Here is a 23,229-nt window from a genome sequence, read left to right on the forward strand (position 1 = left end):
GTTTGTCTGTAAAAAGTTTACAGATTGTCAGTAAAAAAAACTGTCTTGGGTTGGCAACTCTGTTTTGAATTCCAAGAATTTGCTTCCCCCGAATCAGAGCCACAGAAAAACACAGGACTACATATAGTTCCACATAATATTTTTGGGCCAGGTCCTCATCTGTTCTTCTTTTGAACCCAACAATGCTACACAGATTAACACAAGCTAAGGATCTGGCCCAGAGTATCCAGTAGACAATGAAAAACTTTGGAAACTTCATTGCTTGGGATACCTAATGAGGATTGGACAAAGTCCTGGAGAATAAGCTTGAAAGGACAATATAGCACTGAACATGATGAGAGGAGTCTGAACTATTATTTATGCATTTACCCCAAATCAATGACTTTGGCTCAGAAAAGTGCTTTTCACAGGGTTCTAAATCATTAGTGTACCAGGGAAATGCATTTTCAGGGAAGTGAGTGCTGAGTTAACATGGGGTGCTACATGCCTTGCAGAAGACTTTAAGAGAGTTTAGAATAGGTCATGCTGTCAAAGGGTTAAAGCAGGGAACCAAGAGCAGTTGCACAAAGCACTGCATACAGTACCTGGCTGGCTATACACAGTTGCTACGTCGATTTTGAATGTTCCTATGCGTGTCTCCAGGAATGGGATCTTCTTTGAATGAAAAACCTGCACAAAGCACAATCTAATTTTGACTACTGAATGACATGCGGCAGTTATTAGCCATTCAGAATGGAGCTTCTTAAAGAGGAACATGCAGACAGGATGTGTATATGTGATTCTAGTCTTTGGTGACAAAGGACAGTTAAACTGCTGCTTACAAGTGAGGTTACCATGGACCACTCTCTACTAGGCCCAGAAGCCCATGCCAGGACAACTTCTCCCTCATCCTGAGGAAGACCTCACTCCAAGCTAAGACTTATACTAGGCTAACCATCCCATAAAACCAACACCTAAGCCAAGATAACTCCTCTCTAATGTAAATGGGTTGACTCTTACACCATCCTAGGCCCACCTCTCTCATTTTCAGGCCCAGGCTGAACACTGTCTGACTGCCATAATTAACTTTTATGTTCCTGGACTGAGTGAATTCCTGCATCTGAGTCAAAGCTGAGTTGAGCAATCTCCCAATTCATATCTGGACTGAGATATGATGTGGGCTGACATCACACTTATGCTAAGTCAAGCTGACCTCTTCTCCTTGGCTTGCCTGTGCACACCATTGAACATGCGCAGCACTGAGCATCTGAATGAGAGCTACCCTCCTTAGTGGAATGTTCCTGCTTTTAATGACACTTATACAAACAACCATGTGCCTTTGAAAAATCAGAGCTCAAAGTCTTTAACAGGTCTAATTTTACCCTGCTCTCTGACCTGCAGTGCTACTAGTACACATACAAAATGTTGCCACATATGAACTCCCTACTCAGTCCCACCAGTGAAAGTAGCCTGCCCCTGCTCTGTGCAGACATAAGGAACACCCCACAGGTAATAATTCTGGGATACAGACGGCAGCAATCTTCATCTGACTGGACTGGGAGCACCTCTAATAGGAGCCAAATGGATGCAGAAGGCTAACTTAAAGTAAACCACCAGTTATCAACAAAATAAGGACCTGTGCACATTTTCTGGAGAAGTGTTCAGCTTCCCTCAGCAGCATAGTCGATGCTGTGGAAGGACCTGACTCTTAGGGCTCAGTCCCAGTTGGTGTAATTGAGGTGTAGCTGCAGTTGGTATAGTCACAGTTGTTGTAGCCTAAGAACCATTTCATTTAATGGTGTAAAACTGAAAACGGGCATTTATTGAGCAAATGCATCTCCATAGGGAATTACAAAACCAGGCGTCTGATACGGCATCTAGATAAGATAATCACATGCGCAGCCCTGTTGCCCAAGGAATACTAACATATAACAGGACACCCATAGTATATGCTTCTAAAACAGTAAAACCAGTGTTATGTTTTCTGCCTGGGTTACTAAGGGCCTAAAAATGCTTAAAAGATGTACAGGAGTACTCATTATAGATCATCATTGATTTAAGTGAGCTTTGGATAAGGCCTGGTAACTACTCATTTTGCGTGTGTTAGACCAGGGCTGTCCAACTTGTAGCTTATGGCCCATGTGCAACATGTGTAGGGTTAACACCTGGCCCATGGGCTCCCAGCCACTACTCTTTGCTAATACCCCTGCTGTTGCTGGGGACAGGAAGGCAAAACCTGCATGGCAGGAGAGGGGGCATGCAATATGCAGCCTGCACAAGGTGTGGCCCCCTGGCTGCTCAGAAGCTAGACAATGTCTTCCTTATAGGTAATATCTAAAGCAAGAGATTGTACTTCAGAAGGCCTGTAACCTATTCCAAGCTGTTCCACAGATTACTGCCGATGGGTGGAAAAACATTTCAGGTGTGTGGTAAAGCTTTTTGCAGGAGCAAAGTGGGGCTAATTCTGGTGCTGTTGCTTCGTCCAACATGCTCCAAATTTCCAAGTGAAAAGTGTTGTCATTGACAGCTGGTCAGTATCTGTGCTGTTCCCAAGCCCCCACCCACTCTTCTTAGAGAAGTGTGTAAACAGGGTCAACTTACTGCAATCTCAATGAGTCTGTGGAACAGCACTTCCCTGGGTTCATGGAATTCAAACTGAAAATACTGAAACAGAAAAAACAAAGCGCTTAGCAGAGCTCCCTCCCATAACCCCAGGTGCTTCTTCCCTGGACACAGCTATGCTAAGATAATTTTCTCTGAGGCTCAAGTGCAAAAGGTAGTACTACATGATGCTCATAGATCAGGGGCGGGCAAAATACAGCCCACGGGTGCCTACCAATTCCCTGTATCTTACCTGGCCCTGGGCTGCCCTGCTATGCTTGCATGGGGCTGAGCCCCGATCACTGCTATGGGGGCAGCACACACTGCACTCCCACACACGCCCATGGGACAGCCCTGACCCTGACCCTGGCCCTGAAAGTAGGGAAGCGGCAGCAGCGGTGAGCGGGTGGCCTGGAGAGGCTGGGGAAGTGGCAGTGGCAGCGGTGGCAGTGAAGTGGAGGTGGCAACAGTGGTAGGCAGGTGGAGAAGAAAGTAGGGAAGTGACAGGGGAGGGGTGGCAGTGGTGGCAGGCAGGGCAAGTGGCGGCATTGGTGGTGGTGGCAGCAGAGGAGTGGCAGTGGTGGGCAAGAGCAAAGCAGCAGCTGGATGGAGCACGGGGCCCACGTCAGTGTGCCAGGGCTGGCGGGGACCCAGGGCAGGGCAGCAGGAGAGCAGAGCCTGGGCTAGCAGAGATGCAGGGTCCACCTGGCTCCATTGCACGGGGATCACATGCAGTTCCCGAGTTCTCCACCCAAGCCATGCACCTCTGGGGGGAGCCCCATGTGATGGAGCCAGCACATACATGCACACTCCACACACCTGCAGCTCCCACAAACCCCATACCCACCCCCACCCCCCCACAAACAGCCCCCAAACCCTCGTACCCATCTCCCCACACACCTAGACCCTCCCCCACAACCAATACACACCCACAATCCCCCACAAACCCCATACTCATCCACCAACACCCAACCCACAAACCCCACACACACACACACCCACAGCTCCCCCCAACCCTATACCCTGACCCCTTCACCCCCCCAACAATATATAAGAGTAAGATTTCATTTTGATCTACTATGCAATCACCTCTATATAAATGATACAAACACGCACAAATCAGGACAAAAATAGTTTTTGAAATAATATTAAAATATTTTATTGCAGTTGTTTGATTTATAGTATTTAATTTGGCTTTTTTCTGGTTCCAAGATGGCAAACTGCCTTCCCAAAATGAGTACTTCCGGGGGCAAGGGAAGGGACTTCCAGTGGCAAAGGTCAGGGGTTAGGGGAAGAACTTCCAGTCTCAAGATGGCAATCAGGGGGTGGAGTACCTGTCAAGGGGCAGGGCTACCCTTGCAGCCCAAGTGACAGCTCACCAAAACTCATTAACAGGGATCCTGGTTTTCCCTGATAAAAAATACCAAATTCTCTGATAAAAAAACAAAAAAATTACATTCTCTGCTAAAAAACCCCAAATCCATGATTAAAGCTACAGGTCCCTCCACAGCCCTACTGGTGACCCTTGCCCCCCATCCACAGACCCTGCTCCCCCAGCCCTGCCAAAGAGGGCCTCTAGCTGCCAGGGTTACGGACCCGGATCAGCAGCCCCCCGCCCCTACTCCACCACTTCTGTGGCCTCGGGTGGAACAGCTCTCCGTTGCTATGTGTACTCCCAGGGTATGGGGGGACCCGCGCCCCCCAGATCTGTACCCAGGTCAGGCACAGACTGAGGCTGCTGCCCAGCTGGGTGGGGCTTGGGGCCTGGGGCCACAATGGTGGCTGCAGAGCCCAAGCGGGAAGCAGGACAGGGCCATGGGTGGCTCCTCCAGGGTACGGGAAGAGGGAGGGAGAGGGGGAGGGTCGGTTCCCCGCTGCCGCGTGCACTTTCAGGGGGGCAGAGGGGACCTGCAACCCTCAGATCTGTATGTGGGCCAGGTGCAGGCTGTGGGCTCAGGCTCCTGCCCTGCTTCTGTCCCCAGGGCCTCCAGAGCCCAGCTGGCATGACCCGGAGTGGCAGGAAAGAGCGGAGCTAGCTGCTGGGGATCTACTTGCCTCTGCTCGCCCCCCGCCCCCTCGGACCCTAGCAACCGTGCCTCCAGCACTTGCTGCGGAGGAGGAGGGAGCAAGTTGCTGCGTGTGGTGGGGAGGCGGCAGCCAGGCTGAGTGTAGCCAGGGCCACTGCAGTGGTGGTAGCAGGGGGCATACTTGGCTGCAGCAAAAGCCGGAGCTAGGATCGGCTGTGCGTGGCCGAGCGGAGCCTGGTGGGCATGACCTGGTGCGACAGACAGCAGCGAAGCTGCCCCAGATCTCCTGGCCACTGCTTCCCCTCCTACCCCCCCCGCTGACCTGGCAACATACCTCCAGTGCCTACCACTGATTTGAGGGGCATAGCCCTGCACTGCTGCCCTCACTGCAGCCCCATGTACAGGAGGCACATCACCAAGGCTGTAGGGGGAGGGGCGGAAGCAGCGGCAAGGAGATCCCGGGTGGCTCCACTGCTACCTGCTGCACCGGGTTGTGACTCCTGGGCTCCAGAGACCCCGGGGGAGGGAAGCAGGGTAGCAGGGAACAAGTGAGGGGGTCTGCTGTTCCCTGCTGCCCTGCTTCCCTCCCCCATGATCCCACGCGGCAGGGAGCAGAGGAGCCATGCAGAAAACCTTATTGCCACTTCTCACCACCCTGCTGCCTTGGCAATGCACCTCCTGCGCACAGCAGCATGGGACTGTGCCCCTCAGAGCAGTGGCAGACACTGGAGGCACATCACCGGGGCAGCAGGGAAGCTGAGCAGTGGCGAGATCCCCTCGTGGCACTGCTGTCCCCAGCTGCTCCGGGTTGCATTCGCTAGGCTCCAGAGGCCCCGGGGGAGGGAAGCAGGGAGCAGCAGAGCCCCTTTTCTTGCTGGCCTGATTCCCTCCCCCGGGGCCTCCCCAGCCTGGCAGGGCCGCGTGGGGATCTCATTGCTGCTGCATTCCCCACCCCCCACTGCCTTAGCGGCACACCTCCTGCACCTGCATTTGCCTGCTTTGAGGGATGCAGCCGCCCTCACTGCAGCCCCATGTGCAGGAGGTGTGTCTCCAGGGCAACACAGGGTGAGGAGATCCCCACACACCTCCAGTGCCCCCTGCCACGCTGGGTTGTGGGGGACAGAAGCTTGCAGCTGTTCCCTGCAGTCCCCCAATAACCACTTACCACCCAGCTTCCCGCTCAGCCCTGCCCCGCAACCCCCCAGCCCCCACTTACCACCACACAGGCTCCAGGAGCAAAGAGTGAGCCTGAGGCAAACCCTGGGAGGGTGAGCGCCTCAGGTCCTGCCCTTCTCCTTCCCCCGCCAGGCTGGACTGTGGGTTTTCCGCCCCTTTTGCAAATGGTTCTTGCAGGCTAGAACTCTGCTCGCCTGCAGAGCTCTTTGCAAAAGCGGGAAATCCGCAGGTTTCTCTGCTAAAAGGGAAAATCCACGTTTTCTCTGATAAAACTGGGAAATCAGTGGTTTTCTCCATTTTTCCCTGGGAAACGGAAAATCTGGATCCGTGATCATTAAGCAGTCCTCCAGCCAAAATAACTACCCACCCCTGATAGGGTTGCCATCCCTCCAGGATTGCCCTGGAGTCTCCAGGAATTCGATATAATCTCTGGGAAATTGCTCAGAGTCATCTGGGAGATAAATGGTAGGGCCTTCATTAAAATAAATATTATATGTTGAATCCAATTTATACAGTAGTCCAGCGGGTTTTTAAAATGTAACAGTAATGTACAGTTGCCTTACTGAGTACAGTACAGTAGATACATCATTAATGTCATTACATCATATGATGAAACCTCCCAGAATAGATTCAAACAGGGTTAGCAACCCTAACCCCTGATGTAGATGCTTCCCTCAAGGGACTGCATTGCTCAGTGTAATCATGGTTCAAGGCATCAATTTGTATGTAAAGAGAAAGAGTCAGGCTGCTCACAGCAACAGCAGTATATGGCCTGCACTAAGCCACAAGCAAGGGCTGAGTCACAGGGCAATGTACTTGCTCCACTCTCTGCACCTTCACCTAGATAGGTGGCTCTGAGCACCAGAAGAACTGTGACCCTGGCTCCACACTACATACCTCATTATAAAAGGGGCAGTTAGTTGACTTCTGTGTTGTTGTGTGCCTCTTCTCTTCTCCAACTCTTACTACCACAAAAGGATCAATGTTTACCCCTACAAGCTTCTGGGCTTCAATAATATTAATCGCAACCTGTAGGAACATGGGAAAGAAACACTGTTACTAGAATGAACCATCTTTCCATCTTCTTCAGTATGTGTAAATGAGGAAATCTTTCTCTCTCTCATCCTTACAGACCACTTTTGTATAGGCAAAGCTTACAAGAGTAGTGTGTAAAACTGATATTGTGGTATGGCTGCTGAAATATAAAATAAAAGTATCAATTAGGATTGAACCAAATTTAATTTTTAGCTTCTCTTTTCAAAATGAAAAGCCAACACATTTTGTTTCATTCAGCACAAAATGTTTTCTTTGACCCAAAATACACTGAAAAAATTATTCATGGTATGTGTTAAAAAAGAGGGGAGCCATGTAGCTTAGTTGATAGGGCAACTGGCTATGGAATGGAAGAACCTGAGCTTGATCCCAGGTGAGGGTGGTAGATTTCCACTCATTGTTGCCACTTCCAATGCAGCCCAGAGGCCATCCAGCCTCTTGTCCAATGGGAACCAGGAGCTACCTTAGGGTAAAGGTAGCTGGAGCATGGTGCTGACCACATAATCTCTTTCTTGTGCTGAGGTTAAAGAAACAATGGAACCCTGCCTCCACTGCCTCAATGGCCTGTAAACAAGACACCTTTACCTTGACCTTGTAAGAAAACCATAGAAAAAGGAGTCAGATTCACAAAACTGCCAGACAAAGAAGACACTCCTTTTCCCAAAAAGCTCAGGAAGTGGAAAGACTCAAGTTTAATTTCTTCTTCTCAGGGCACTTGAACCCGCAAGCCCTGGATGCTGCCTGGGGACCAGGGAAGGGAAGGGGTTCTGGAATGGGGCGGGAGGGGGCCTCACACACCCATCCCCTGCACCTCCTACACCTTCCCTGAAGCAGGTTGGGAGGAGGAGGAGGGGACCAAAAAATATTGGTGGTTTTTTGGCTGCTTAACTTGTCAGTGGCAAAAAAGGAGGTGACATTCCCCCCTGCAGCCACAATACTACAGCCACTGTTGCTGTCTCTGCACCATGCACCGCCACTGCCCAAAGTGCAGTACTGGCCAGTAAGGCCTCTGCTGATTCAGGGCAGAGATCTGAGTGAAGGTGAGATGCTGTAGGTCTGAACCCTTCCAAGCAGAAACCGGTATGTCACTCAGGTATCCCACCTCCTGGAGGAATACTCTAAACCAGTGTTTCTCAACCCATGGGTCATGACTGAAAAATGTGTTGCAAGAATATATGAAAGGGTTGCAAAAATGGATCAACAAAGCAGGTTGGGAGCGAGGGGTACTGGGTTGGGACTGGCCATCAATGTTTACAAATGGATCATGGTACAGAAAAGGTTGAGAATGACTGCTCTAAACTACTGAAGGAGGGGCAACAAAACCACCATTTGTTTTATGAATCTGGCCCTGAATTTTTTCCTGAAACCCAAACTATTCAATAATTGGGATAATTCACAAAGAGTTTCTGGTAATGTTAGAGTGATGTTGTAGCCATGATGGTCCAAGAATTATGCAAGAGGCAAGGATTTATTTGGGTGATCTCTCTTACTGGACCAACTGCATAGCTGGCTTTTCTCCTCGGTCTTGAAGAAGAATATCTTGCATTCAAAAGCTTGTCTAACTCTATCTCAACTACACAGATGGTCCGATAAAAAATATCACTCAAAGAAATCCTTGCCTCTCAAATAATTTCTGGAGGACCAATTTGTATTTTGTCCAGCTCTGCCTAGGACTTTGTGTTTCATCAGCCTCTGACCAAGCTCTGAGCTAACTTAGTGGATACCTTCACCGCTGGTTTTTAAAGAAAGTTCCAAGTACTTCTTACAATCAGATAAAAATCATGACAGGATCCTTTGGAGGAGCATGGGAAAAAATTTTGGTTTCAAGACCACATGGAAAACAAAGACTTTATCACATTCTAAGGCCCCTTTTCATTGACATGCAACAGATCTTTTACCCCCTAAATAATCTAGAAGTTCTCTAGGCTCTCAAAATTAGCCAGAAGGAAAAAGAACAGCAACGTTTACAGCCAAAAATGAAATTCACCTTGCAAGCAACTGTGCTAACTAGATACTGAGACAGGCAGTATGGTCAAGCTGCCCAAGTGCTAAAAAGTCTCAAATTCTAATCATAGCTCTGTTATTGACTCACTGTTGGAATTTGTACCACCTGTGCAACCTCCCAGAGCCATACAAATTTCTGGGATATAACAAAATCTACTTGCTTGCTCCTCTATAAGATACCTTAAGAACATTTCCAAGAGGTCAGATGGTCTATTAATGTCCATCTACACCTGGTAGACACAAAAAGCAAGGGAGGTTGTGACAGGGGACCATCCTGAGGTCATCCTCTGCGTTGGCCTATCCATCTTGGGCAGTCCACTCACCTCTCTCTCCTGCCACACCTTGTTACTAAATAATTAAGTTGTTTATTAGGCGGGAGGCTGCCCCTCATGTTCCCACTGGACAGTACATACATGCTCCAGCCTCCCCGACATGTGTCCCCTGCCTCGCAGGTGTTACTACCGTCATCAACTCTATACACCCCTGGCATTGAGCCCTCTGGCTCCTGTCTCTCAGCAACCCGCAGGCACCGAGTTCTCTAGTAACTGGCTTTCTGCACCTTTCTCTCAAGTGCCTGGCTCTGTGCCTCTCTCTTGGGCGCCTGACTCTGCACCCCCTTAGCTGTGCCCCTCTGGTGCTATGGGCTCACCCAACCCTGTACCTGCACTCCTCTGGGGCTGTGGGCTTGCTGAGTCCTTCTGGCTGTGCCCTCCTGGCACTCTGGGCTCACTGTGCCCCTGTAACTGCACCCTTCTGGCTGTGTCCCACTGGTGCTCTGGGCTCACTGCGCCCTTCTGGCTGTGCCCCTCTGGTAGTATGCTTGCTGTACCAGACACTGGACTCTACCAAATCATATGCCCTCTTTCTCCAGGCACTAATGAGGGCTTCAAATGTCCCCTCCTAGCCTCATCCTGATCCTCCAGGGGTAAACATGAACACAAACATAAGCCCCTAAGCAATAACTTAAATACTAGCAACAACAACAGTGCTATGCCCCGTTAAGGGGACAAACTTCCACTCAGAATAACATGCCCCTATTCTAGGTACCTAGGAGATTCCCTGTAGTTATGCAGCACCTAGATAGTAGAGCAGGCAGTACTGGGAGAGCTAGGTAGGCAGCACCAGGTCTCAAGTAGCTTTAGCAAACAGGAGCTCCTTCCCTGTCAGTTGCCAGGGAGAGACAGTGCGTCTGCTAGCTATAGCCTGGGCTTATATATCCCAGAACCCTGCCTCCTGCTGGTCAGGTAGTGCTGGCAGGTGTGGCGAATTACTCCCTTAGGCTGTTACCCCAGCAACCTGCAGCTGGGGAGCTCTGTTTGCCTTGCAGAGCTCCCTAGGCAGGCTGCTTCAGCCTTAAGGAGCAGGCACATCTTAGTGCCCTGCTACAGAGGTATTATTGGGATACTACAGAAAGCTGGTTAAAGCCAGAATGGCAGGAACCTGCTTTCTCTCCCCACAATAACTATTCTTCACTAATTCAGCATCATGGCATAGAAATTTCTAATCTCCATTAAACTCATATCTACCCTATATCCCAGAATCCAAGACAACTTCCCTATTAATTAGATTCTACATATGGATAATTTATTAATTATTGGAGGGTCATCTTAAATCGGTCCCCCCCACCCAAACTGTGATGGGGAAAGCAACAGCAGGCAGGCAGGCAGGTGGTGGGAGAGTCAAGCAGCCTCACCCCCATCCCTTGCCCCCTGCTGCCCCTCCCCTCTACCACTTAGCCAACCTGCTGCCTGTCCCGCTATTACTGTGACCTCCAGTACCTGCACCCCCACTTCCAATGCCTGGGCCTCTTAGCACCTGCCTCCTCTGCTGCCTGGCCCTCTACACCAGCAACCCCTGGTGCCTGTCCCCTCCTGCCACCGCCATTTACTCTGAGTCACGGCTCTAGCTCGAGCTCTGATCTGGCCCAGGGCACAAAGCACATGCTGGCTCTGGAACCTGTTTGGCCACACAGCATTGGCTGCAGTGGTGGCATCTAGGCCTGTGAGAATAAGGAAGTATTAGATTCAGATTTGGTCAATTTGGAGGACTGTGAGTCAATTCAGAGATTCGGATCACTGTCCCATATCTATTCAGTCAAATAAGCTTTGGAAGATTCAGCACCGATTCGGAGATACTTGGTGATTCAGCCATAGACTATAATGTAGAATCACTGAAATACCTATGACGTTGTAATTTTTTGGCAGATTTGGATGAAAACAGCAGGGATGGAGCCCCGTCTGAGGGCATGAGGCCTGCCAAGTTTCAAGGAGATAGGTACAAGGGTTTCTGGGAAACTGCACCTCAAACTGTTCAAAGAAAAACTCATGACATGTGACTCTGTGTGTGTGTTAAGGCACAAGGGGATGAAAACAGCAGGCATGGTAGACTGTAACAGGGGGCCTTCCCCAGTGCCAGTTAGTTCTCTGCCCACTCACCTATTTCGTGGCCAGCTGCCTGCCCTCTTTTGCTCAGGCAGAAACAGCTCACGAAAGGGACAGAAACGCTGCAGACAGTTATCTGCTGTTTCTACGTCCCTCCCCGAGAACACTACAATTGGAAGGAGACTCAGGGAAAGATCACAGTCACTGGCCAGCTACAGATGTCAGTCTTTCACCCCCTGCTCCCCCTCCCTCTTCTCAGTTTCTGTTTCCCTGCAAGACTGCCTTCCAAATCACCAAATCTCCGATTTTTTTTCCGAATCGATTTGGAGGGGGGGGTTTTGTCTCCCAGTTCAATTCAGATTTGGTGATTCAGCCTCAGAATCAGGCTGTATCTTCTCCGAATCGAATCGGTGACCGAAGCTTCGCATACCCCTAGTGGCAACTCCAGGCCCAGCCTCAGGTTGGAGATGAGGCCAGAGCTGCCACCACTGCAAATGTTGTTGCCTGGCTGGGTGGAGGCTGGAGCCACCATGTGCTCTGTGCCATGGACCAGAGCTAGAAATGGAGTCACGACTCTGGGTAAGCAGCGCTGAGGAGTGTAGCAGGCAAACTGAGTTATGCTAAGGCTTTTAGCCATAGTCCAAGCCTTCCCAGAACTAAGGAACAAAATTGAACAGAGCACCTTCTGTGGCACTGGGAGATGCGAGTGCTGTGATTGGGCACTAAGCGAACAAAGAACAGCAGTTTCCCTATAAGGAATGTGGCTGGCACAGTGCCAGGGGTGGTGCATGATATAAGAGATGCTTGGCACAGAGCCAAAGGATTGGACAATTTGGGATAAGAGAAGTTAAAAAAGTGGTGGACAAACAAAGGAAGGTGTGTGTTCTGTGTTGCCACCCTGGAGAGACAGGAACAACCTTGGCTTTTGTTTGAACAACAAGGAATCCAGAAACTAACATTCTGCACACCCAGCAGAGGATCTGAGGCTGATACCACTGAAGGTTACTGCTGTAATGTCTGAAGGAGCCACTTGCCAGGTTGTACAGCAAGGAAGAATACTTGTAATAAGCCTAAGGGTTACTATTAAAAGTTCACATGATACCAAATCGGGCGAGGGGCCGTGTCAATCCTTGCAGGTCTCTGGTAAAAGGAATCCTAGGGGCAACAGGGAGGAGGGGAGAAGGGAGCAGAAGTGGTACAGAGCAGGGGCAGCAGGGCGGCAAGGTGGCATAAGGCAGGAAGCACAGTTGGGCAGGACAGCAGCTTCAGTTCTGACTCTAAGCCCAGGTCAGAGCTGGAGCCAGAGCCATAGCAGCTGCCTATCCCTCTGTTGTCTTGTACTCAAATCCAAGATGGGGACTTTTTTCCCTCATTTTGAATGGCAGGGGGGAGGAAACTCATCTTGGATTCAAAAAGATACAATAACTTTATCGCCTAATAAGAATCATGTCTCAAGCCATTCTCCTGTGTCCTGGAGGAGTGCTTTAAACTAGAGAAAGGAGATGCTAAATCTGGACCCAGAGCTCTTCAGTGCATAACGTCCAAAGATTCTCACACTCGTGCCATGGAGACCCGCACATAGCAAGGTGAAGAAATACTGGCATTGATTAGGGGCCTGAGTTGGACATGCTGGAACTTAGAAACAGACCAATGGAAAGAGGAGAGCTCTGCTTAGGCAAGTATGTGATTCCTGGGGAAATGGGACTACAGTACTGGTCCTTGGACATAGCAGAGAGTCTAGGGGTCATATATGAAAGGGAAGAAACCAGTTTGGCAGTAACTTGCCAGGAGACAGGATATGTGCAATGGTACACTTGGTTCCAAGGACAGAGATTCTAGGCATGCGCTGACCTGTACGTTTACAGGTCAGTAAACAGTAGCTCACAGCAAGCTAGTGAGCTGGTTAAGGCCACAATTCTTGGCAGGAAGAACAGTTTAATATGGTACCTGGAAGTATTGTGGTATAGGAGTGGCAAACAGGTCCCACCTGGAAAGGAGTCGGGAGCGGCTGCAAGAAAAACAAGTGAGCTGAGCAGGTGTATTAGCAAAGCCACTCCTTCACTTCACTCACATACAGCCTGTACCCGTGCAAAAGTTACATTTATTTCTAATGAACACAACCAACACAACTACACCGACAGTAAAACCCTAATAGCTGAAACTCAGGGCCAGTTAACCCCCAAAATAGCACAGGTGCATAAGGTCTACCTGGAAAGGTTCCTGCTCCAGGCCTCAGCTGCAAGTGATTATAAACTAGGCTGAGTCATCCCCAACAGATACAAGAAGGGGGCCCCACCTGCTTAGGATTTTATAAGCCCGGAGCAGACAGTAGAAAGCTGTCTGGGCAACAGACCACCTTGCTTTACCCTAGTGTCCCTCTCCCTCCCTAGCTCCAGTCTGTATCCCTGCCTAAGGCCCTAGCATCTAGACTACTGGTTTGTGACCTGGCAACATAAGTGACCTACCCCAAGTTTGCCCAGACCCAATAACACCAGGTCATGATCTTCTGGCCACATATATCCCTCTCCCAGGTGCCCCTCTCCAAGAAGGGTTTGGTGGCCAGCCTGTGGGAAAAGCACACCCAGGTAGATGCCCTGCAGGTGCAGAAAAGGGCCCTGCAGACCCAGGTAACAGCCTTACAACAGGAGAATGCCACCTAGAGGCTGCAGCCAGACCAGCCAACAGCGGCAGCAACTTTGTCTGTACCCACCTCCTAGTCCTTCCCTGAGCCTAGGATTCCAATGCCTGAACACTTTACCAAAAATGTGGAAAGGCCCTGAGGATTTGTGAACCAATGCCAGCTGTTATTTACCTTGTGTCCCAAAACCTGCCCAACAGAGCATCATGTTGGGGCTGGTCATCAGCCCACAAGCAGGGAATGTTCTGGCTTTGGACCCCTGCTGTTGGAAGGTTCCAGCCTCTCCCTGGGTGATTTGGAGAGGTTCCTGAACAACATGTCAGTGCTGTACATCAACCCTCTTCAGTCATGAAATACTGTTAATGGAATTGCAGATCCTGACACAGGGTCATCAAACCACAAGCCAGGATGCAGCCAAGATCCGACAACTGGTCAGAGACACAGATGAATGAGTCTGCACAGCTCTTTCACTTCCTCCAAGTACCTATTGAAGTGGCAAAAGATGAATTTGCCCAGGTAGAGGCCCCCACCAGCCTACACTCACTCAGAGAATGATGCAGCTGGGATGGCCACCATTTCTGCATGGAGACTGGAGTGAACAAGAACCCTAAGACAGGATCCCAGAGTTGGGAACCCTGCTCCCCCAGCTCTCCCTGGGGGAGCCCAAGGAACCAAGACAGGTCAGTGACTGGCAACCCCACCTGTCTGAGGTGGAAAAGAACAAGCAGCAGTCTGTAGGTCTCTGTCTATACTGTGGTAAGTCCAGTCACTTTGCAGCCGCTTATCTGGCCAGATCAAGGGGAATCCCACCACCAGGAAACCACAGATTAGAGGGGTCTGAACCAGGCAATGCACACACTCACTGATGTCACGGGCTTCCTGCTGCCTTCCCCTCAGGGGTGAGGACCACTGTGAGGATCTGTCCTTCCCTACTTTTGTTGATGCTGTACCTCTCCCATTCAGCCATGTTCAAAATCCAACAAGCTACTCTAAAGGACTCTAGCACCTCAAGCAGTTTTAAGGACCTGGGCAAATCATATCCTCATACAACATAGGCCCAACCCCACTGGTGATGATGTCAACTGATGAGTTGCCACTCATTTGAGGGCCAATTACCCTAGAAACTGTTCCTACCCAAGGCTTCTTCCAGGGCCACAGTAAAATGCTGTGGTTTGGCCTTATCAGTTCCACACATGCTCCCTATAGCAGGTATGAATCACCAGGTTCACCATTGTAACAGGGTCCTGCTCCAGAGGCCATGGTGCCCCTGAAGCCCCCTCCGTCCTTACCAACTTCACTCTCTTTGGGCAATCTCCCCCTCCCCTTTCCTGCACCACCTTGTTATATTCATGTTTTAGAAAAAGGGAGGCTGCCCCAGGCCTCCTCAAGCCTGGTCTCACACTCATGAACACAGGTATCCATGCTCATCACTTTAAGAGCTAATTACATGGTCTCTATCCTCCCCACTACCTATGCCCATACTTTGCAGATGTCACACATACTAATCATATCATAACCACCCATACGGGCTATGGGCTCTGTTTGATCTTACACCAGCTGCTCTCTGGGCTATAAGCACTCTGGCTCTCTCTGGGCTATAAGCACTCTGGCTCTCTCTGGGCTATAAGCACTCTGGCTCTCTCCAACTCTGGCTGTAGTCTTCCTGGCCTTTGGTCCTGCTCCTTAGACCCTGGCTCTGCTCCTAGGCCAGTTGAGACCCATGGGCTCTCCAGCCCTCCCAGTCTTCAGCTGTGGCCCTTCTTGGCCTTCAGACTTTCCTGAACCCTGGCCCTGCTCCTAGGCCAGTGAGACCTATGGGCATCCTGGCCCCAACTGCTTCCTGGGCCGTCCAGCCTTCTGCTGTCTTTCTGAGCCCCCTAGCCCCTTCTCTCTCTCTCTAGCCCTCTGTTGTCTCTGTCTGGGTCCTCTAGGACCTCTTTACCTCCCCTTCATCACTTCCACAAACCACCAAACACTCCCCAGCCCTAAGGCCGCATGCTGGCTGTTCTGCTCCCAGCCCAAAGGCTGCATATGTACAGACATACTCAGTGTGAGCCAGAGTCTCTCTCAGTGGCCTGCTCAAGGATGCTTTCCCTGCCATCTACCTGGATAAGACCACTCCCCTGCCTCAGGCCCTGGGCTTGTATATACCTCAATCCCAGCCACTTCTGATCAGGTGTCTTCTCTGACTGCTGCCAGAGCTGTTTCTAAAGCCTTCTCTCCTCTAAAGTGACAAGTGTGCCAAGTGCTCTGTCACACCTATCTACAATCCACAGATCCATTGGCAATCCAAGACAGTTCAGTTCAGCACAGACTGTTACCATGGAACTTGTCTTGCACTTGCAAGGGCCTTCATCTTGCCAGCACCAGTGTTCTCCTTGAGGAAAATCTCCACTCCAGGGAATTCCAGGGCAGCTACAACCCAAGCTTTTCACCTCCTCAGGATGCAGGGTCTAACTTAGTTAAGACATACGACTCTGAGCCCACTGTTGCCCTCCCAGACAAATAGCAGGATTTTGCTGACATATGACTGCACCATCAAACTACAGCCAAAGTCAATGGTTCCCTTTCTCTGCCCATACTCCTTATCTGAGCCAGAGCTCAGGGCCTTAAGGGATAACTGCTAAAAAACCTGGCTAAGGGGTTCATCTGACCCTCTACTTTTCTGAATGGAGCTCCTATCCTCTTTGTGGGAAAAAAAAAGAAAGATGATTCTCTATGCCTGTGTATGGATTATTGAGCTTTGATTAATGTCACTATCCAGAACTGGAATCTACTCCCCCTCATTAATGAAGACTGGTACAAGTGCCTGTCTTCATAAAACTGGGTCAGAGTGATGTGTATAACTTGATCTGTATCTGTGAGGGAGAGGAGTAGAAGACAGCCTTCCATACCTGATATGAATATCTTTGAATATGTGGTTATGCCCTTTGGCCTCTCCAATGCTCCCACCACTTTACAGCACTTTGTCAATATTTTAGGGACATCCTAGAAAGACTCATGATAATATTTTTGGACAACCAGCTATCTGTTTTGACTAGAATGGCTCCACCAGCACCACCTCTACATGAAATGAGAGAACCTATCATTCCTGAAGTATATCGTAAGTCCAGAGGGACCATGAATGGATCCCTCATAAGATAACCATAGTACTGGAAGAGTGCCCTCGCGGGGATGTGTGGGAGGATACCTGACTTGTAACTTCCAACTCTTGGATTCCTGGCTTGCAATCTCACAGCATAGGTGACCTACACCAACTGCCCACACCCCCAACCATTACAAAGGGAAAGGGAAATATTGAAAACCTCATGCAGTCTTTTAGCTCCATTAATTCCATAGAAACTTCCTGTAAATAAGGTTCCATAAGGAAGTAGGCTCCATATGAAGAAAAGACAGCTCTTCCCCAAGAACACCATTGTTTACTGCTATTAGAGATCAAAAGAACAGTACTGATTTGTCAAAGAAGCCAGAGGCTCAAATATAAAGGCTAAGAGGATAAAAAAGCTAGACAAAAGCTCAAAAGGCCCTAGTTGTGAGAATCCAAGAACAAAGGCTTCCCATGTTATACAGTACAGTAAGGGTTGTGTGCTTGCTCCTATACTGTGCTGCTGGGTAAGCAGTGCCTGTGTGCAGAGAACTGAACCTTCCCTAACCAAAATGCAAAATTAGATCCCCAGTGAGGGTGACAGAAGAATACTATAAGACAGGTACCTCTTCACAGGGCTGAAGACAATGCCTGAGAATTCCAAGTCAGACATATCATAGTAGTCCTCCTCTTCATCATCAGTTTCCAGGCCTTTCACCAGCTTCCTGCCAAGAACTCTGGCCTTCTTATCCAGCTCAGTAGTTCGCTGCACATCCACTAACCTAAAAAACACAACAGTTGTCACCCATGTTCATTGTTGCCCTAGTGAAGAGCAGGGACTGGAGAGAGGAAGTTCTGTTCCTTAGTCATTAAACACCTGCACACTCCCCCAGTATGGAAAATACTAGGCTACTCACTCCAGATCCTCAAATCCAGCATTACGGATAATTAATTCTGAACTGTAAGGAAAAGAAAAACAATCATGTTACAAACGTGTGCTTCAAACTGATTCTGCTCTTGTTTAGTGTACCAAGAGATTACCAGTCATTCATGTGCCAATATCTGCTCAGCTCTATCTGTTACATTCACCACAGTAGCATCTGAACCCCATTCCCCAGCTAAGAATTTGAGAAAAGTCATAATCTTGGCAACATTCCCCCCCATGGTCTCCTCTACTCCAAAGCCCATTGGAAAACTTGTGCTTTGTCTTGGAGTTTTCCTTTCTCTTATGCTACCCTGTCTCAGAGACATTTGTCAAAGTCACTGCACATTGTCAGAACCAATACTAAGCTTGATCCTGCCCCTCTCATGATCTATACCATTATCTCTACTCTCTTTTGGTAGGACAATTTCTATTTGTATCGCTTTGGCCAGGGCATCAAAGACAATTTCCAAGTCAAGGAGACAGAGAGAGACTCTTGTCAGGGTTTTCAGTCCAATATTATTACAGACAACCCACAGCTCTGCTGGATCTTTTCTTTACCGACACTCACATCCTGTCCACAAAATCATTTGGAATCCCACTTCCCAACCTAGCCTTTGAGACAACTGTTCCACAGTACTTCCTAAACCAGTTTTGTCTCATCCCTTGTCCCTACACTATTCTCCCTGTCAAAATCCAGTTGAGCCTTTTCGCCCACTGGGCTAACACAGTTAAGACACACCAATTTCTGTAGCCAACAGATGACAAGGGAGTGATGTGGTTAGCATTATGTCTGGTTGCTTTTTAACCCCACAGCCCAAAAGACTAAGCACCACTATAGGTAAGTCAATCAGTGGCAGCCTTCACAATCACTCCAAAGCAAGGCCTCTGGAGCCACAGTAAAAGGCCACCAACACTTTGCCTCTGCACCATTCCCCTGTGGACAGGGCACAAGAAAAGAGAAAGAGTAGTGGAGAAGCTGCCCAAAAGATTTTCCTCTTATATAATTTTCAGTACCTGTCTTTTATCTGAGAGACAAAATCCTCTTCAACCCAGGTACCTGCAGAGCCATCAGGAGGTTGGTATCGCAGATCTAACTCAATATAGATCTGAAAGGGAAAATCATAAATGCATGAAGAACATAGCAGTCATAAACTACCTATGGAAGCACTTGAGAAGGAATATTAAAGAAAAAAAGGGAAACTGAAAGATTGTCAAGGGTTTTTCTTCATGATCTCACAGGCTAATGGATGAAGAGAGTAGGCAGCATACTTCCACTGGGTACACATGTCAATGAAATCCTTCTTCAAAGTTAAAGTAGACAGCTGCATGTACCCAAATACCACTTTCATCTATGGCCCCCTGCAGCTTCTCAAATCAGGGATAATAAATGGAAACAAAGACAAGCTCAGGTTTCTAAGTTTAAAATTTATAGATTCATAGATTGCGAGGCTGGAAGGGACCCTGGGGTCCAGTAATGCACCAGTAAGACTTTTCCCTGGAACTCAAGCTTCAAGGGGATCATCAAGACTGGGAAAAAAGGAAGAGCCTGGTAATGGGAATGGCCACCTAGCCTGTCTTCAAATAACTTTGTCTACCCTAGGAGTGAGGTGGATTTTTTGTTTAAATCAGCTATCCCTCAATATGAGGATGATGTCTGCCAGGTGGGGATTACTGGTGAGTTTTAAGGTGGCTGAGGAGTCCAATCCATGCTCTGCAAGTTTTTCCATAGATATGACAAGTGATATTCTGTGGGGGCACTACTGTTGGCCAGGATGTTGTACGTTTTCCTTTCTCCTCTTTCTGAGCAAGACAGTTCCTGAGCAAGACGGTTCTCTTTGAAGTGGGCTGTAGCTTGATGTATGGTGCAATGCCATTGAGACCTGTTCCCAGCCAGAACTTTCCAATTTGTAGGGTTGATGCCACCCTTCTTAAGATCTGTTTTAGGGTTTCCTTGTAGCACTTCCTCTGTCCTCCATGGGTCTTCTTACCATGACTAAGTTGAGAGAAGAGAATTTGCTTCAAGAAACAAGTGTCAGCCATTTGTACACAGTGGCCAGCCCAGCGGAGTTGATGTTCCGTGATCTTTGCCTCAGTGCTGGTTATGTTAGCTGCAGAATGGATACTGGCATTGGAGCAGTGGTCTTCACATCTAATGCAAAGGACCTTCCTGAGGCAATGCTGATGGAACCATCCCAGGTGCTTTAGATGGCTTTGATATGTCTCACACCCGTAAAGGAGTGAGGGGATAACCACTGCATTGTAGACCAGGATCTTAGTTTCCATCGGTGATGCAGCTTTAGAAGGGATACACTGGCACAGTGAATCCTATGTTCAATTTCTACATCAAGACTGACTGAGTGGGAGAGGTGGCTACCACGGTATGGGAAATGCTCATTTTCCAGGGGCTCTCCACCAATGGCAATTTGTCGGGGGAGGGGGGAGCATGTGCTGAGGGGGGACAAGCTGATGGAGCACCTTGGCCTTCCCAATGTTAACAGAGAGTCCCAGGCTGCATGCCCAGTGGCGGACCCAGAAGTGGACCAGAACTGCTTCTGGTCCACTTCCAGGTCTACTGCCAAGCGCCCTGGGGAGGACCCCGCGCTTCTGTGGGACACTCCACGCATCCCACCATCGCAGCATTCATGAGCTGCTTGCTAGCTAGAGGTATGCAGAAAAAACATTTAAAGCTGTGTCTATGTCCAAATCACCAAATCTTTCTGAATCTCTCTGAATCGATTCAGACGGTTCTGATTCAATTCGGAGAGATTAAAGGGTCCCCTGATTCAATTGGGATTTGGAGATTTGGCCACCGAATCAGGCCGTATCTCTGCCAAATCAAATTAGGGACCGAAGCTAAGTCAAAGGTCAAGGGTGGACGGCAGATGAGCAAAGGTCAAGGGTGGACTGCAGATGAGTTTCAGTGTGCACAAGGATAACACAGTAGTCAGCATACTTACTGAAGGTCGGTGATTCCAGTCTTGGTAACTTTCATTTTGCTGTCAAGGAGTTGCAGGTTGAAAAGCTGACCATCTGTTTGATACTCAACCCCAATTCCAGGAAAAAGGTGGTCACAGATGAGAATCAAAATCACAGCAAGACAGATGGAAAAAAGGGTTGGAGCAATGACACAGCCCTGCTCGACATCAGTACGGATGGTAAATGGGTCCATCTCTGATCCCTTGCAAAGGACTGTGGTAGTCATCCTGTCATGGAGTAGCCTGAGGACACTGATGAACTTCAATGGACAACCGAACCTAGCCAGCACCTGCCATAAGATTTCACGATTGATGGAGTCAAAGGCGTTGGTCAGGTTAATGAATGCCATAAACAGGTCTTGGTGTTGCTCTCTACAATTCTCCTGGATCTGTTGCACAACAAAAATCATGTCAGTGGTACCCTGAGATAGTCTAAAGCCACACTGGGATTGTGGAAGGACGTCTTCAACAAGGGGGAGGAGGCGATACAGAAAAATGCGAGTAAGAATCTTCCTGGCAACAGAGACAAGGGCAATGGCCTCAGTAGTTCCCACACTCTCTGGTCCCCTTTTTTGAAGATGATCATAATGTTGGCAATTCTTTAAGCCAGGAGGAACTTCCTCCTTAACCCATATTTTGATGAGAAGTTAGTGAAAAAACTCTGCAGTGAAGACTTCTGCGGTGATGCCATCTGGCTTGGCACCTTATTGTTCTTGGTCTGAGTGATGGCACGCCAGACTTCCTTGAAGGATGGGGGATCAGCAAGAGCTTCTATTACTGGGTGTTGAGGGATGGACTCTATGGTGGCAGCTGAGACCTCAGATTCATGGTTGAGTAGAGTCTTGAAGTGTTCCTTCCAATGTTGCTTGATGGCTACATTATCCTTGAGAAGAGTGGGGCCATCCTGGGATTGCAAGGGGGTTGGGCCATTGGAACGTGGCCTATGGATGGCTTTCATTGCTTGAAAGAAGCTTCTCATGTCATGTTGGTCAGCAAAACTCTGGATCTCTATGGCCTTCATTTGCCACCACTGTTGTCCTATAGACTCCTCTGAACTACAACTTTGAACCGGTGGCAAGCCTCTCATTGCTGGTTGAAGAGTTCATTTTGCCAACTGCAGAATACAGCTCTCTTCTGATACTACACGCTAGGATTTCCTCATTGTTCTCATCAAACCAAACCAATCTTGGTGACAATAGGTGGAGTATCCAATTGACTCATTGCATGACTTGTGAATAAGGTTCTTAAGCTCTTCCCAGTGTGTCTGGAAAGCCTTGCATGTAGTTTGGTCTTGGAGTGCCTTGATATTAAATCTCTTCTGCATTCCTTTCAGTTGTTTACAGTGTTGTGGTCGCAAGCTGCATGTCTATGATTAATCTGACTAAATGGTGGTCTGTCCAGCAGTCATCTGCACCTCTCAGGACTCGGGTGATACGGACATCGGTACAATCATGGGCTTTGACAATAATATTGTCAAGAAGGTGCCAGTAATTGGAGCATGGATATTTCCAAGTGGTTTTATATGAGGTGGAGTTTAAGATGTGTTACTGAACATAAATATTAACATACTTTAAAACACACCTCAGTTTCCTTGTTGTGTTGAATTTAAGCTGTAATGCTTTTGAGTAAGCCTCACACACAGCTAAACTATGTTAAAGAAGATGGGAAGCACTGCCACCTACAGTAGGAACAGGAGCAGGCTCTACATCTGATTTTCAAAAGCAACCACTTTGCTCAAGTATTGATGCTGCACACTTGCAGCTCCTGTGGATTTTAGTTAGATCTCTCTGTAGCTGATATCTAATGAAGAATTTGCACAGAGATGATAGGGAGGAAGTCAGTGTGATCAGGTGATAGAGGTCTGGAACTTCAAGACCAGGGTTTCAGGGCTAATTCAGTAGGCTGGTAGAACCATATGCCAGTTGTGCCCCCTCATCAACACAGACCACATGATCACTGAACTAAGCAAGAAACTTGTAACATTTGGGGTTTATGCACCTGCTCTTCCACCAATGGCATATATGCCATCACTTGCTTACAGTGCCCGTTCTGCTGTCCACATTGACCAGACAGGACAATCTCTATGTAAAAAATTGAATGGACACCAATTTGACATCAATTGCAATAACATACAAAATCCTGTGGCAGAACACTTTAACCACCCTGGACATTGACCTCAGAGGAGCTGTCCTTAAACAAGAACACTTTAAAAACCAACCTGAACATGAAATTACGGAAGAAGAAATCATCCATACACTGAATTGTGTTAACCACGGTCTCAACTGGGGCCATGGGGCATCTATACACATACAGAGAGTCTGCTCCAATGCATTGTAGTTACAGCATGTGGGAACAAACTTAATTTATCAAGTCTACTGGAGTGTG

General features: G+C 48.6%; 1 protein-coding gene across 1 annotated transcript in view; it reads right to left on the bottom strand.

Moving 5' to 3' along the window:
* LOC102384377 (fer-1-like protein 4) overlaps positions 1 to 20,861 on the bottom strand; it is a 118,200-nt gene extending 97,339 nt beyond the window's left edge. The window contains exons 1-7 of the mRNA XM_025215733.1: positions 20,827 to 20,861; positions 17,862 to 17,903; positions 17,571 to 17,726; positions 13,169 to 13,229; positions 6,681 to 6,812; positions 2,581 to 2,643; positions 585 to 669 (exon numbers count right to left, since the gene is read on the bottom strand). Of these exons, the coding sequence (XP_025071518.1) occupies positions 585 to 669; positions 2,581 to 2,643; positions 6,681 to 6,812; positions 13,169 to 13,229; positions 17,571 to 17,726; positions 17,862 to 17,903; positions 20,827 to 20,861 (574 nt within the window). The remainder of the gene's footprint in view (positions 1 to 584; positions 670 to 2,580; positions 2,644 to 6,680; positions 6,813 to 13,168; positions 13,230 to 17,570; positions 17,727 to 17,861; positions 17,904 to 20,826) is intronic.
* Between the last annotated feature and the right edge of the window lie 2,368 nt (positions 20,862 to 23,229).

The sequence above is a fragment of the Alligator sinensis genome, unplaced genomic scaffold (genome assembly GCF_000455745.1).
Source record: "Alligator sinensis unplaced genomic scaffold, ASM45574v1 scaffold705_1, whole genome shotgun sequence".
NCBI classification, from domain to species: Eukaryota; Metazoa; Chordata; order Crocodylia; family Alligatoridae; genus Alligator; species Alligator sinensis.